Source organism: Condylura cristata, unplaced genomic scaffold (assembly GCF_000260355.1).
Source record: "Condylura cristata isolate star-nosed mole 26May11 unplaced genomic scaffold, ConCri1.0 scaffold00009, whole genome shotgun sequence".
Taxonomy (NCBI): Eukaryota; Metazoa; Chordata; class Mammalia; order Eulipotyphla; family Talpidae; genus Condylura; species Condylura cristata.
Window position 1 is genome coordinate 44666047 of NW_004567110.1, and position 13838 is coordinate 44679884.

Genomic DNA, 13838 nt, shown 5'->3' on the forward strand with positions numbered 1-13838 from the left:
TTTAAATTGACATTACAAATCTAGTGACTTTATGGGTTACATTTATAGCAATAGGATCTTAATGTGTTTATAATTCTTTTTCTGCAGAGCCTCACTATTTGATCACCATGAACTAGCAGAATACTTAATTTCAGTGGTAACTATTCCATTGGCATGTTTATTTTATTTCATATAAAATTTATAATGTGCATGTGCAAAATGAATCAAATTTTAATTTCTTGCCTGTCAGCAAATACATTTACCAAAAGCTGATTGACATATTTGTAGATGGAATTTGTTGTGTATGACTACATAATGGACAAGTTAGTTACCATGATTTAGAAGCATCAAAGCCTATTTGATATATATATATCCATGTTTTTGGTGTTGGGAGTTGGAGGATCCATGACAAAGAAAGCTCTTTGCCTAGAAAAAAAGCACTATGTCTGAACTAGACTAAGAGAGTGTTAGCTCGGTGATTCTGCTGACTCTCAGCACCACACAGGTGGTTTTGAGGGTGAAGCAGGCCAGGTAGCAGGTGTCACTTTCACTTTCCTTCGTAAACTTTTACCCAAGCCACTTCCGTGCCATCTTTCAAACAGTGAAAAACTGAAAGCAGAATTTTTTCATTGTGTGGTTGGAATTAACAGAATTTTGGGTTAATTTTTTTTGTTAAATTTTAATAAGCCCTTTATACAGATAAATATATGATTTATTTATTTAAGCTCCAGTACATCTGCAATGAATGCAGCTCTAGTTGTAGTATTTAACATCTGTTTTTTCCAATAGCAACTACTGAAATTATAATATTTACATAAAATTCTGGGAAGATGCATTATGTACTAAATCCCGTCACACATGATTTTCTGCAAATGCAGCTCTTCATCTGGCAAGAAAACTGTTGTGGCAGGACTTCTCAGACCTCCATCATGCTTTCAAAGAGGGTTGCTACTGTCATTCTTTATGCTCAGGGGATTCCAAAAGAAAAGGGAAACATCGAGGCAAGGTTTAAGCTGTCCAAAGGATGGAATTCTTCCCATGAACTTTAAAAAAGCCTCTGTTTCTTGTCATACCAAGTATGATAACCATTGACTGACTCATTTGAAAAGTACATCTGTGTTGTACTTTTAAAGTACAAATGCATCAAAAATGAAAAAAGCAAAGTACTAATGTTAATTATATTTGACTACAACTTTATTTTAGGGCTCGAATCAGTTCCATTTATTTCAGTTCTTTGTTTCAAATAAAGTAAGTTTTTTAAAAAGTGAAGACTTTCTTTTAAAGGTTTTAAAATACCACAGTTATAATAAATTTGAAAGGCTATTTTTACCATATATTTTCAGTGGTAATTAAACCGTAGATATTGGTGAAAGGATTTTATTTTTAAGGCTTAGGTAATAATGACATAGTGCTTTTGAGATGTTAATCAAAGAATTAACATGTAAGGATACATTTTGTTGTTGAATTCATTAAAAAATGCCTTGACTCCTGATGTTGCAATATATAAATGATACAGAAACATTTAGCAGGTCTACAGTCTTATGATTGTGTGCTAACCATACTATGAACACTATGCCAGGGAGTTGACATTATTTTTTAAATTGTAGTGTAAGCTGGTTTGTGTGTTCTTAAGCTCTGCATAGAATGACTTGTTTGATTTTAGGGAGCAGATATTAATGCCACTGATTCTGAAGGACGATCTCCACTGCTACTAGCAACTACTTCTGCATCTTGGAATACTGTAAATTTGCTACTCTCTAAAGGTACCAAGAGTGAACAAAGTCAAGTCTTTTGAAATACCACTCAATTTGGTTAGATAAACACTTACTAATCATATTATTATGTATGTCAGGCACTGGGCCAGGTGCTATATGCAAACAGAAATAGAACACTTTCCATGTCTAGAATAATTTTCTGTAACGTAAAGAGAAGTAGTTAGATAATTTCAGGTTGGCAGTAAGTATTTATAAAGCAATTACATTTCAGACGTTTTGCTGAGCATTTTATCTATATTCTCTCAATGAATTAATACCATATGATGTAGGTACTGTAAGTTTTTAACATACTAGCCTGGTGTGATGGGAACTTAGAAGAGTGGTATCTTCCCTTCTTTCTTGCTTTAATGGTTAAAATGTAAAGACTTATATATTAATGTTAATTAGTCACATATCCCCTACCCGTTATTCATACACACACAGCCCATTTTTTAAATGTTTAATTTTCCTATATAAAGTTTCCTGTGTATTAAAATTTAGCAAAATTTTAGGTCAAAAATTTTATTTTTGTTAATTGAAAACTCACCATAGGCCATGCTTTAAATAAATGAATAGTAGTTATATTTATTTTTTGTGTGTGTTTTTTTCAGGTGCCCATGTAGACATAAGAGATGATCTAGGACGTAATTTTCTGCATTTAACTGTACAACAGCCTTATGGATTAAAAAACTTGCAACCTGAGTTTATGCAGGTAATATATAAGTGTGTGATTATACGTGTGTGTGTGTGTGTGTGTGTGTGTGTGTGTATAAGTGTGTGATTATATATGTGTGTGTATACATATATATACATATATATATACACACACATGTATCTTTTTTCTTTTTTCTTTTTCTTAAGAGAATACATTGATATTAAGTTCTTAAGTGTTATTCAGGGAGGGAAGGGAGAGACTGAGTAGGTGGCCTATGATCAAATAAATTTGGAAAATGTTGGGTTAAAAAAATGTGAAGTACATTTACCACTTCAGGAGTTCTCAGAAGCTTCAATATTGTGTGTGTGTGTGTATGTATATATATATATATATATATATATATATATATATATATATATATATATATATATACATACGTTTGTGTATGTGTTCCCATTGAGTTGGCTTATTTAGATGGTAAATTGATTTGTACACTTACTAAGAGTAAAACATGTGAGTTTTTCTCATATCAAAGCTGATTGATTCTGAAATCTACAATTACTTATAATAATGATGCCATATTTGCATATTTATTTGTAACATAATAGTGATGACTACATATACATATATATATACATATATATATACATACACACATACACAATAATAAATTAATTGGGATTTATTTTCAGAGTAACAGAGGGTCTCCATTTATCCCCATCTATAATCAGCTTTCTTTGACCATTACAAATTGTATGTTAATGGGAAAGGCCAGTATGTGAATTAGCAATATTCCATCATCAGTGACATGACATGTTGACAGGTTGTTTTTTTTTTTTAAGACTTATTTATTTATTCATACAGAACTGGGGTACAAGCCAGAGATGCGGAGGGTGAGAGGATTCACCAGAGACAGAGCGGGGAGCAGAACAGGCAGATCGACGAAGTATACTGCTGAGGGGAACAGCGGGCGGGTCAGGAGAGGTCTGCCACACCATGTGGTCACCTCCGGGGCAGGCGGGGATAGAACTCATGTGGAAGTGGCTTTAGCTTCTTAGTGCTGTGCTTTAACCCGCTGCGCCACCAGGGAAGGCCGCCATGTTGACAGGTTTAAAACATCATTTCCATACTTATATTCACTAATTCTTACTGAGGGAGTGTTAGGTATATCTCTGTTAGGTGTATATAAAAAGTTCATCATATTTTTATATTAAGTAAGCTTTAATATTAGCAGTGTCTTTAATAAAGAATCAAATGCATATATGCACTTGAATATTTTAAAAATAGGCATTTTTAAATTGGCAGATTAAATAACTTATTTGGTATTCATTTTTTATTTAATATACATGTAAAAGATAAACGCAATTTTAACATCTCATTTCTTTTTCTTAACAGAATACATTAGTATTAAGTTCTTAAGTGTTATTCAGGGAGGGAAGGGAGAGGCCGAGTGGGTGGCCTATGATCAAATAAATTTGGAAAATGTTGGGTTAAAAAATGTGAAGTACATTTACCACTTCAGGAGTTCTCAGAAGCTTCAATATTGTATTATACTGTATGCAGAGAAAGAACCTATATCATTTTCCCAATTACTTTACCCTAGTGCTTTTCAGGTTATGCATGTTTCTATCCTCAAAGTATAGATATGGACCCTTACTGAAATCTATAATTTTGAAGAATAGTTTGAATACTGTTAGCCTGATATCAGAATTATATTTAGAATTATAATTTTTTCTCTAGATGCAACATATTAAAGAACTGGTGATGGATGAAGATGTTGATGGGTGTACTCCCCTGCATTATGCTTGCAGACAGGGGGTACCTGTCTCTGTAAACAACCTACTCGGCTTTAATGTGTCCATTAATTCCAAAAGCAAAGATAAGAAATCACCCTTACACTTTGCAGCCAGGTAAGAATCAGTTTATGTGGTCTATCAGCGGGCCTGTTTCTTTCTGCTTAATGGTTGTTTAAAAATTTAAAGCCTATTTTTTTTTTTTTTTACTAAATACTATTTGTTATCGAGGTGACATTGTTTTACAACATTGCATATGATCTGAGGTATAGTTTTGCATCTCTTCAACTGTTTACCATTCCCCACTCACCACTAACGCCCAATGATCAATTCTGCAGGTAGATTTCTAGGGTTTGTTGTGAATTTATTTTGCCTGATGCATCTTAATGTTTTCAAGTTATGGGCGTATCAATACGTGTCAGAGGCTCCTGCAAGACATAAGCGATACGAGGCTTTTGAATGAAGGTGACCTTAATGGAATGACTCCCCTCCACCTGGCAGCAAAAAACGGACATGATAAAGTAGTTCAGCTTCTTCTGAAAAAAGGTGCATTGTTTCTCAGGTGAGGACATACTTATATTTATATAGCTTTTTTTTTTTTTTAAATAAATTCTCTAATTTGCAATTTTCAGGCTGTTTTCTATTTTATTTTAAATTATGATATCTGACTTTTTGTCTCAGTATATACTTTTATCCACCTAACTAATTACTAAAGTATACATAACTTTTAAGATCCTGAAATATTGCAAGGGACAGGACGTCCCAGGTGATTGTTGAGGTTAAAGTCTCAGTGCTTTCATGCTGGCTGTGGCCACTGCAGCATGAGTTGGATCCCTGCCCCCGCCCCACATGACGTAGCAGCCCTCTCCTGTCTTGGCTGCTGCTCCCCTCACCAGAGTTTTTCAGTAGATCTGCCTGCTCTGCTCCCCACTCTGTATCTGGTGAATCCTCTCACCCCTCACACTTCTGGCCTACACCCCAGTTCTTATATGTATAAATAAATAATAATAAATATGTTAAATACACACACACACACATATATATATAAAGGGCAATCATAATTATGCTTCATTGATGAAGACACTGAGATTTATGCAATTAATTTATGGATTGATGAATTTATGGAATTCAAGCTCACAGATTAGAATAAATAGCTTTATGCAGCAGAGTTCCAGGAACCTTTGTATACAGCCCCTCGTATCTTACTTCATCATGCTGTTATTATCTCTGTATGAAGATACATATAAGTATATGTACATGTAAACCCTCCCACACTATAAGTTCCAAGGCTCCATTTTTTTATTCAACCTGTTTTATGATGAACACAGAAAGCTCCCTTTCAAGCTACAACATAAGCTATAAAAATAATCCTGCATTTTATAATAATTACAGGAAATCTCATAGAGCACATTCAAATCAAAATAACTACGCATAATAATGAAGTGGCATAATGAAATGACATTATTATAAAAAAGGAAAATCCAGAAAAACTTTATAGAAGTTTGATGATCTAGGGGCCCTCCCTGGTGGTGCAGCAGGTTGAAGCATAGCACTAAGAAGCTAAAGCTACTTCCGCATGAGTTCGATCCCGCCTGCCCCAGAGGCAATCCCACATGGCGTGGCAGACCTCTCCTGACCTGCCCGCTGCTCCCCTTAGCAGTGTACTTCAGCAGTCAGCCTGTTCTGCTCCCCACTCTGTCTCTGGTGAATCCTCTCACTGCCCCTGCACCTCTGGCCTATACCCCAATTCTGTATGAATAATAAATAAATCTTAAAAAAAAAAGTTTGGTGATCTATCTTCTCTATCACCAAAGTACTATCAAAAAGCTCACTATGCTAATATTCAAAATTACATTTCTTTATCAGAGTGTCAATCCCAGCAAAGTAGCAGTGTAGCTGACAATGAGTCCTCTGCCCAACCTCCTGCTTATAAAGGGACATCAGGCAGCAGACCAGCAGAGAGGACCCCAAATGAATCCAGGTCAGAGAGTTGCTGCCTAATTGCAACAGAGTTGAAATAGAAGGCTCTTGCTCTCTAAAACAGTTGCTCACTAGCACCAAGGTTAAATTGTGTCAGGAGCTATTTTTTTCTAAAAACAGATTTTCTAAAGGGATTAAATTAGCATCTTCAAGAGAACAAGAGGAAACTCACCTTTTCAAACCTGAACTCTTAGAAGAATAAGAGACAGAAATAGTCTAAGTATTTTATAGCCTTATACTATCATTTGTAATTATTATTAATAATGATGGCAGTAGCAGGCACAGTAATTTGTGTCATGAATACTAATACTGATATCATGGAAGTGCTTCAAGGCAATTTTCAGTGAAATAATAAAAAGATTTTTAAAAGTATGTATAATGACATTACAACCTTGAAAAAAACATGTCTGACACAGGCATACTAATTCTAGTTTCACACATTCCCCAGGGTTTGATATGTGTTTATATAGTTATGTATATTAATTGGCTAAATTAAAGAATAAAAGATGTGTGAGTCATTTTATAGCTAGATCATAAGACATGAGGCTTAAAATTAGCTCATTTGGTGTAAATATGTAACAAATATTTAGTTGCTAAGATTCAGATAGGCCTTTTTTTTTACTTGCCCTCAAATCCACCATTCAGATTAATGGGCCAAGTGAGACCCTATCCACATTTCATCTGTAAAGTGAACACCCACATTTTTCTTAACTCTTCAACAGTGACCATAATGGCTGGACTGCTTTGCATCATGCTTCCTTGGGTGGGTACACTCAAACCATGAAGGTCATCCTTGACACCAATTTGAAGTGTACAGATCAACTAGATGAAGAAGGGGTATGTACTGTGTTCTCTTACCTACCACAAATCTTGGCTTAAAAGAAACTGCCCTGGTTGTAAGGAAGCCTTCTTAGCCACCCTTTTCTCTTCCTGGTCCTGTTTCTAACTTTTCATTGGAGTCTTAGTGTGCACATTCTTAGAATAAAGGGAGAGTAACAGGGAAACAGAATAAGGAGTTTGTAAGGAATGGGGTTGTATTGAACCTTTCCAGTCTCTAAATTTCCCGGAGGCCACCTGACAGGCCACTGTAGATAAATGCTAAATTGTTCACCTTCCCTGCGGAACTGAGAAAATTAGATATGGGTGTAACTCTTCATAAAACTAAGTGTATTCTGTTTAAAGAAATATCCTTTATTCAGCAGGAGTAAAAGCTTCTTCCTTTTTTGGAGTTGTATTGAAATGTATGTTCTTTCATGAAATGGTGAGGATAGAGGCTTTTCTAATATCTTCAATACTAAATACTAGAGACTGGCAATACTAAAGACTGGCAGCCTTATAACAGTCTCTGATTTTATAAAATTTTATAAGCCTATGTAAACTTCAAATCTGAAAACCACAGCTCTACTAGATGATACCTATCTCCCAGAATTATTTTCTTGTGCAGTCATTCCAATATTTTTACCCAAAAATACTTACTTGTCCATTGTCCTGGTGGAATCAGCCAACTGAAGAAACAAAGCAAAAAAAAAAAAAAATCCTCAGAATTCACTGACACCCTTGCATCTCAACCCTGCACCCATGCACACACACACACGTTTGAAGTTTATGTCTGAATGCCTGTCTTAAATTTTATGTATTTTGGTAATAGATAACTTTGTTAATAATTTCTCTCAAGTAATTCAACACTGAAGCAATGCAGTAAAATAGCCAAAAGGACAGTTAGTCACTGTCACTGGATTTTCCATGTTCTATTTTCTCTAAAAGAACACCGCACTGCACTTTGCTGCCCGGGAAGGCCATGCCAAAGCTGTTGCCCTTCTTCTGAGCTATGATGCTGACATTGTCCTGAACAAGCAGCAGGCCTCTTTTTTGCATGTTGCAATTCACAATAAGAGAAAGGAAGTGGTTCTTTCAGCCATCAGAAATAAAAGGTATGGTATACTCCTCTCTACTATCATTTTGTGTCCTCCTAGTCATGACCTAGGAAGAAACAGGAAAAAAATAACACATCTCAGTTTTCAATCAATATGCTTTAAATGCCATTACTAACGTAACATTTTTAGTAAACTCCTTGAGGGGCAATAGACATGTTGCTTAATCTCTTATCTGTACTTTCCATTTCTAAATCAAGACACATACAGCTTCAGAGCACTCTTGTGAGACTCATAGTGTTCAGGAATGTGTCATGTTGGACACAAATGTCATTGTTAAGTGAATTGTGCATCTCTCCCTGACTTGGCCCTACACTATCCTGTCAGAAGAAACACTCAAACTGGTTATCACTTTTAGAAACAATTCACTTTATATTAATACTCAATTCTAAGTTTCATCTGGTAGCTTTGTTGGTATGCGGAACGGAAAGGTCACGATTTTTTCATTTTCTCCTTATGATTTTTTGCAGATGGCAAGAATGCTTACAGGTTTTTAGTCATCATTCTCCAAGCAATAAATGTCCAGTCCTGGAAATGGTAGAATACCTCCCTGAATGCATGAAAGTAAGTTTTCAAAACAAAACTCTTTCTTGGTTTATACTTGGCATATAATATAATATGAGAATTTAGTGTTATGATCACAACTAAAGTAATAGTAGTTGTCACTTTTATTTGTTTCTAGTTTTTCATAAGCCATAAGGGAAGTTGACTAATTAACAAACATTTACTAAGGATAGACTTAAAGAATTCTATTTGTTTTAGGTACATAATAGGAAAATGTATTAAAAAGATTTTTTTTAAGATTTATTTTATTTATTCATACAGAACTGGGGTACAGGCCAGAGATGTGGAGGGTGAGAGGATTCACCAGAGACAGAGCAGGGAGCAGAACAGGCAGATCGATGAAGTACACTGCTGAGAGGAGCAGCGGGCGGGTCAGGAGAGGTCTGCCACGCCATGTGGTCACCTCCGGGGCAGGTGGGAATCGAACTCATACGGAAATGGCTTAAGCTTCTTAGTGCTGTGCTTTAACCCGCTGCGCCACCAGGGAGGGCCTAAAAAGAATTTTTACTCAAGCAATCCAAACCTAAGCAGAGACTACCAGTGAAATCAATAAATCATATATATGTATATTTATACATATGCATATGTTTGTATGTTTGTAACTCCTATAATATATGTGTGTGTGTGTGTGTTTTGACATGCATGTTATTTTTCTATTGAGGTATATGACTAACACTGTATATAATTCAGAGGAATAGTTTTATACCTCTTCAGATGTATGTTACCACAGCCCAACCACCAGCAAAGTACATTGTCCTTCACCATAGCCCAATGAACTACTCCCTTGGTTATTGCTTTTTGTGTTAATTGCTAGCAGTTAAAACCAGAATACTTCCCTTAAGGATCCAGACACCTGCCTTCCTGTAAAAACTAGAAGCCTGACCTTTATTGGGCCTGACTTCTCAGAAGACCAGGGTCACTGAGCCTGGTAGCAGCCGCTCCTTGTTTGGCCAGCATGCTCCTGTTTGACACCATCTACCTCTTCCTATTGTTCATTTGGCTCTGATGCCTGCTGTTACTTGCCATGTATTGTCATTCTTGTGCCATTTCCTTCCTTTGGTAGGGAGATATTTCTGTATGCCTCAGTCCAAATAATAAAGATAAATTCAGCTCAAAGAAAGCTAATTTTTTTAACAACAATGGCAAAAAGCTTCCACAATTCCTTCATTCACACTACAGTTGACCCTTGCACAACACAGGTCCACTTGGACATATGAGTAGACAGTACCGATCCACTTATATGAAGATTTATTTGTAAACAGATATTGCAAACTTGCTGTATTGATAAATACAGTGTAGTATTGTCAGTGTTTTTTTTCCTTTTCCTAATGATTTTTTCTCTAGCTCATTTTATTGTAAGACTATAGTGTACACTACTTATAAATATAAAATGTGTGTTAATTGACTCTTTGTGGGTTGGTAGAGTTTTCAGTCAACAGAAAGCAATGAATAGCTAAGTTTTGGCATAAAGTGGTATACAGATTTTATACTGTATGGGTGATTGGCGTCCCTACCTTGTACACCATTCAAGAGCCCAAAGTTCTTGTCTCGTCTCTGTCGGCCTCCGAGTGTGACTCTCTATTGTACATGGAAACATACCCCTTTCCCTGACAGAATACCCATCACATACCAAACATGCATGAACTGCTGAGAACATGAATGTTAACATACACAGCAAGAAGACCTGGGATTGGGTCAGACTGGAATGAAGAAGGAAAGACAAATGACTTCATATGTTTTTTGAAGGAAAAAAATATACTCAAATACAATAGAAGTGAGTGAGACATAGTGATGTGGGGATAGAGAACCAGATGACTCTGGAATTTAGTGCTGGCTCTGCCTCTTGCTGTACAGCTTTAGGTGAATCACTTTGCCTTGCTGATTTTCATTTTCTATATCTCTAAGACAGCTATGCTAATACTGATCTCACAAAGTAGTCTACAAGTATTAAAGTACATATAAAGTGTCCAGTATAATGGTTGGTGCCTGCTGTTTTTATACTGCCCATGAGGTTTTAGCATTACTCTTATTACCACTACCACTTACTGGTTTTGATTTATTCAAAAGCACTAAGTATGTGTGAATGTTTCGTGTACATTCTTTCTCTATGCCTTTCTCTATGGACATTGAAGCCTGTCTACTCTATACATTAGTATTTTAGGTTTATAAGTCCCATCAAAGAGCACATAAATATTAGGGATTGAAAATGACCTCACATTTTCTTACTCAGTCATTCCTGTTGCTGCAGTCTGTTCTAATGAATAACCAGAGGTACAGACAGATTTATAAAATATATGATGATGTTTCCTGAGCATCATTCTTAATATAAGTGTGTGTGTATACATGCACACATCTGTGATGTATGAAATCCTTTCATGTGAAAGTTATAGAAAAGAATTGAAGAAATTACACCCAAATATTATGACTGCTGTAGTGTGTAATTGGTTTACTTTCATTTTTGCTAGTAATTATTTTCTAGTTTGTTTTCTATAATGACTTATTTTAATATTATGAAAAATTTTTAAATAGGGGGACATAAAGGCATTTTAATTTAGCCTCACATTACACATTTTAATAACTTATACAGCCCCTTGCTCTGTTCACCCTCCATCTGGCAGCTCATCTTTTATTGCGCCTATGGTGATTATGGCAAAGCTCTCACACAAAAGCAGCCAGGCCTCTATCTCTGGTTCTGCCTTGCACAGCATTAATAACTAGCCTAGACCATTCTTTTCAAGATACCTATTATGACTCTTACTATCACTGGGCTTTTATCAACAGGGACTTTCTTGGAGTTGTTTAAGTCCTTCTGGTCTTGAAAACAGTCAGGATGAGAGGACCCTCCCATTGTCAATAGGGTCCCTATGTCTGTCCTCTGGGCTGCTGCTCAGCCTCTACCCTGGCATCCTGTAGGTGAGCTTGGTCAGAGTCTGTAGGAACTATGGGGACACACTGATGAGGTCAGCTGAGGCCTTATGTCAGGACTCAGTTCCTGGAGGGCAACTGACAAGGTGTTTTTTTTTTTTTTTAAATTCATTTATTTATGCATACAAGAGCTGGGATGAAGGCTAGGGCTGTGGGAGGTGAGAGGGTTCACCAGAAATGAGTGGGGAGCAGAACAGGCGGATCTGCTGAAATATACTGTGGAAGGGAGCAGTGGGTGAGACAGGAGAAGTCTGCTGTGCCATGTGGATCACCTCAGGGGCCTGGGATCCAACTGGCACTGGAGCGGCTGCAGCTAGTTTACAGTGCAAAACTAGCTGCATCCTAATCCGTTGTGCCATCAGGGAGGGTCTATTCCTTAGCAAATCTTAACAAATGCAATTTCGTTCTCAAGTGTGTTTTTCTAAGTCATTTCATATTTCTGAGGCATGCTATAGTAGTGATGTGTGTATTTTAAACTTTGTTCCTAGAAGACATGGATTGTAGCTTATTTTTGAAGTGCAAGAAGCAAAGAAAGGGAAGAGTACATCTCAGGGATGATTTTAGAAGTGGGATCCAATCCTGTCTTAATTTCTAGACTCCTGCCCTTTATCTTAGCTGGCTTCTCTCTTTTAAAGGTACTTTTAGATTTTTGTATGCTGCCCTCCACAGAAAACAAGTCCTGCCGAGACTACTGTGTAAGTCTATTTCAGTATTATAAACTGAAGTTTCTTTTGCTACAATTCTTTAAAGATTAACAGATGCTGTTACTAGGGTTCTATGATCATCCAAAGTGGCAATCATTGTCCTCATTTTCCATCTTATTGTGTTAGCTATTGGTGAGAGAAGTTTTCCCTTAGATTCTCTGCTTTTAATAACATTGTTTAGGGTTACTTCTAATATTTAATATCTATATCTATATAATATCTATATCTAGTGTTTATATTGCTACTATTTAAATTACTTACATATATTTAAAATATAGTTCTAAAAGATCTAAGTGATATTTTGAGAAGTCATCTTCCATGATTATGAGGCATAAAACAATCAAATAAAAACCTTCTATGATATCTATGTTTTGAATCAAATATGCAATATCTTACTTATCTTTTCTCCAGGTGAAATGGCTCAACTTTATTTGAATAACTTAGTTTTCAACAAAATTAGAGTTTTTTTGTGTGTATTTGATTTGTCAATAATGACTTTTGGGGGCTATACTAGATGGTGATTTTTTTCAAATAATGTCTTCTACAGATCGAATATAATTTTACATATCTTCAGTGTCCATTAGAATTCACCAAAAAAGTAACATCTCCACAGGATGTTACATATGAACCTCTTGCAACCCTCAATGTAAGTGTAATGTTTTCTTCATCTAGTTAGTTTCTACATTGGTTTTGTAATGTTTTAGTATTCATGCCATATTCCATCATGGCAGAAAGAGTCTGCTGGACAGTACTCTTAATTAGGCATTTTCATTCACCACAAATGAATTCATTTCCCTGCATGGAAGCTTTGCACAGATCATTATAACAGCTAACGTGAAATCTAAAGGCCTTACTGAGTACTTGAAGTATGAGGAATGAAGTTGTGCAAATGTTATGCCCATATGACTTGGCTTTTTTGTTCTGTTAAGCAAAATCTTTTTAACTCTATTGGAGTCTTTAGATTTTGCAATTGTTATTATAATTCAGGCTCAATGACTAAGTGACCTAAAAGCAACTATAAGGACAGTTGCACTTAAGAGAATTTTTGTGTATGAATGTGGCTTTAAAAAAAATAATTTAAATTCCTGTTTAAGTTTATTGTCTCCATTACCAGAGTAAGAGTAGGAGAAAATAAAATCTTTGTAGCTTCTTAAAAGAAATAGACTCTCTATAAAATTAATATAATTAATAGTAGTTCATTTGAATGACTATCCGAATTCATGCATAACTGTGAGCATGATTGATTAATGCTTTAACAGATAGCAATCCTACCCTTAGTTATGAGACAGTAGAGTGCGGTCCTTCTAGAAGGGAGCTGGCTGGCAGAGTAAAATACTGTGCAGAGAAGTCTGAACATCTAGTTGGTCTTACATTCTAGTAAGACAGAAAGAAGTGGGTTACTTGGACATTTCCCCCAAAAGTTAGGACATTAGATGTATGTCTACTCTTTTCTTTCCCTTCTTAGAGGGAAGATAGGAGTTAGTTTTCTCTTGAACTCACTGCTCTATTCTGGGGTAGGAACGTGGTGATGAAATATCATGAATTTTCCTGAT

At 35.9% G+C, this 13838-nt stretch overlaps 1 protein-coding gene across 1 annotated transcript in view; it reads left to right on the plus strand.

The window, feature by feature from the left end:
• Positions 1-13838, plus strand: part of TRPA1 (transient receptor potential cation channel, subfamily A, member 1) — a 44110-nt gene that overhangs the window by 14844 nt on the left and 15428 nt on the right. Inside the window, exons 9-18 of the mRNA XM_004680025.2 lie at positions 88-136; positions 1643-1742; positions 2345-2445; positions 4129-4298; positions 4579-4743; positions 6884-6998; positions 7926-8092; positions 8563-8656; positions 12217-12276; positions 12833-12931. Of these exons, the coding sequence (XP_004680082.1) occupies positions 88-136; positions 1643-1742; positions 2345-2445; positions 4129-4298; positions 4579-4743; positions 6884-6998; positions 7926-8092; positions 8563-8656; positions 12217-12276; positions 12833-12931 (1120 nt within the window). The remainder of the gene's footprint in view (positions 1-87; positions 137-1642; positions 1743-2344; positions 2446-4128; positions 4299-4578; positions 4744-6883; positions 6999-7925; positions 8093-8562; positions 8657-12216; positions 12277-12832; positions 12932-13838) is intronic.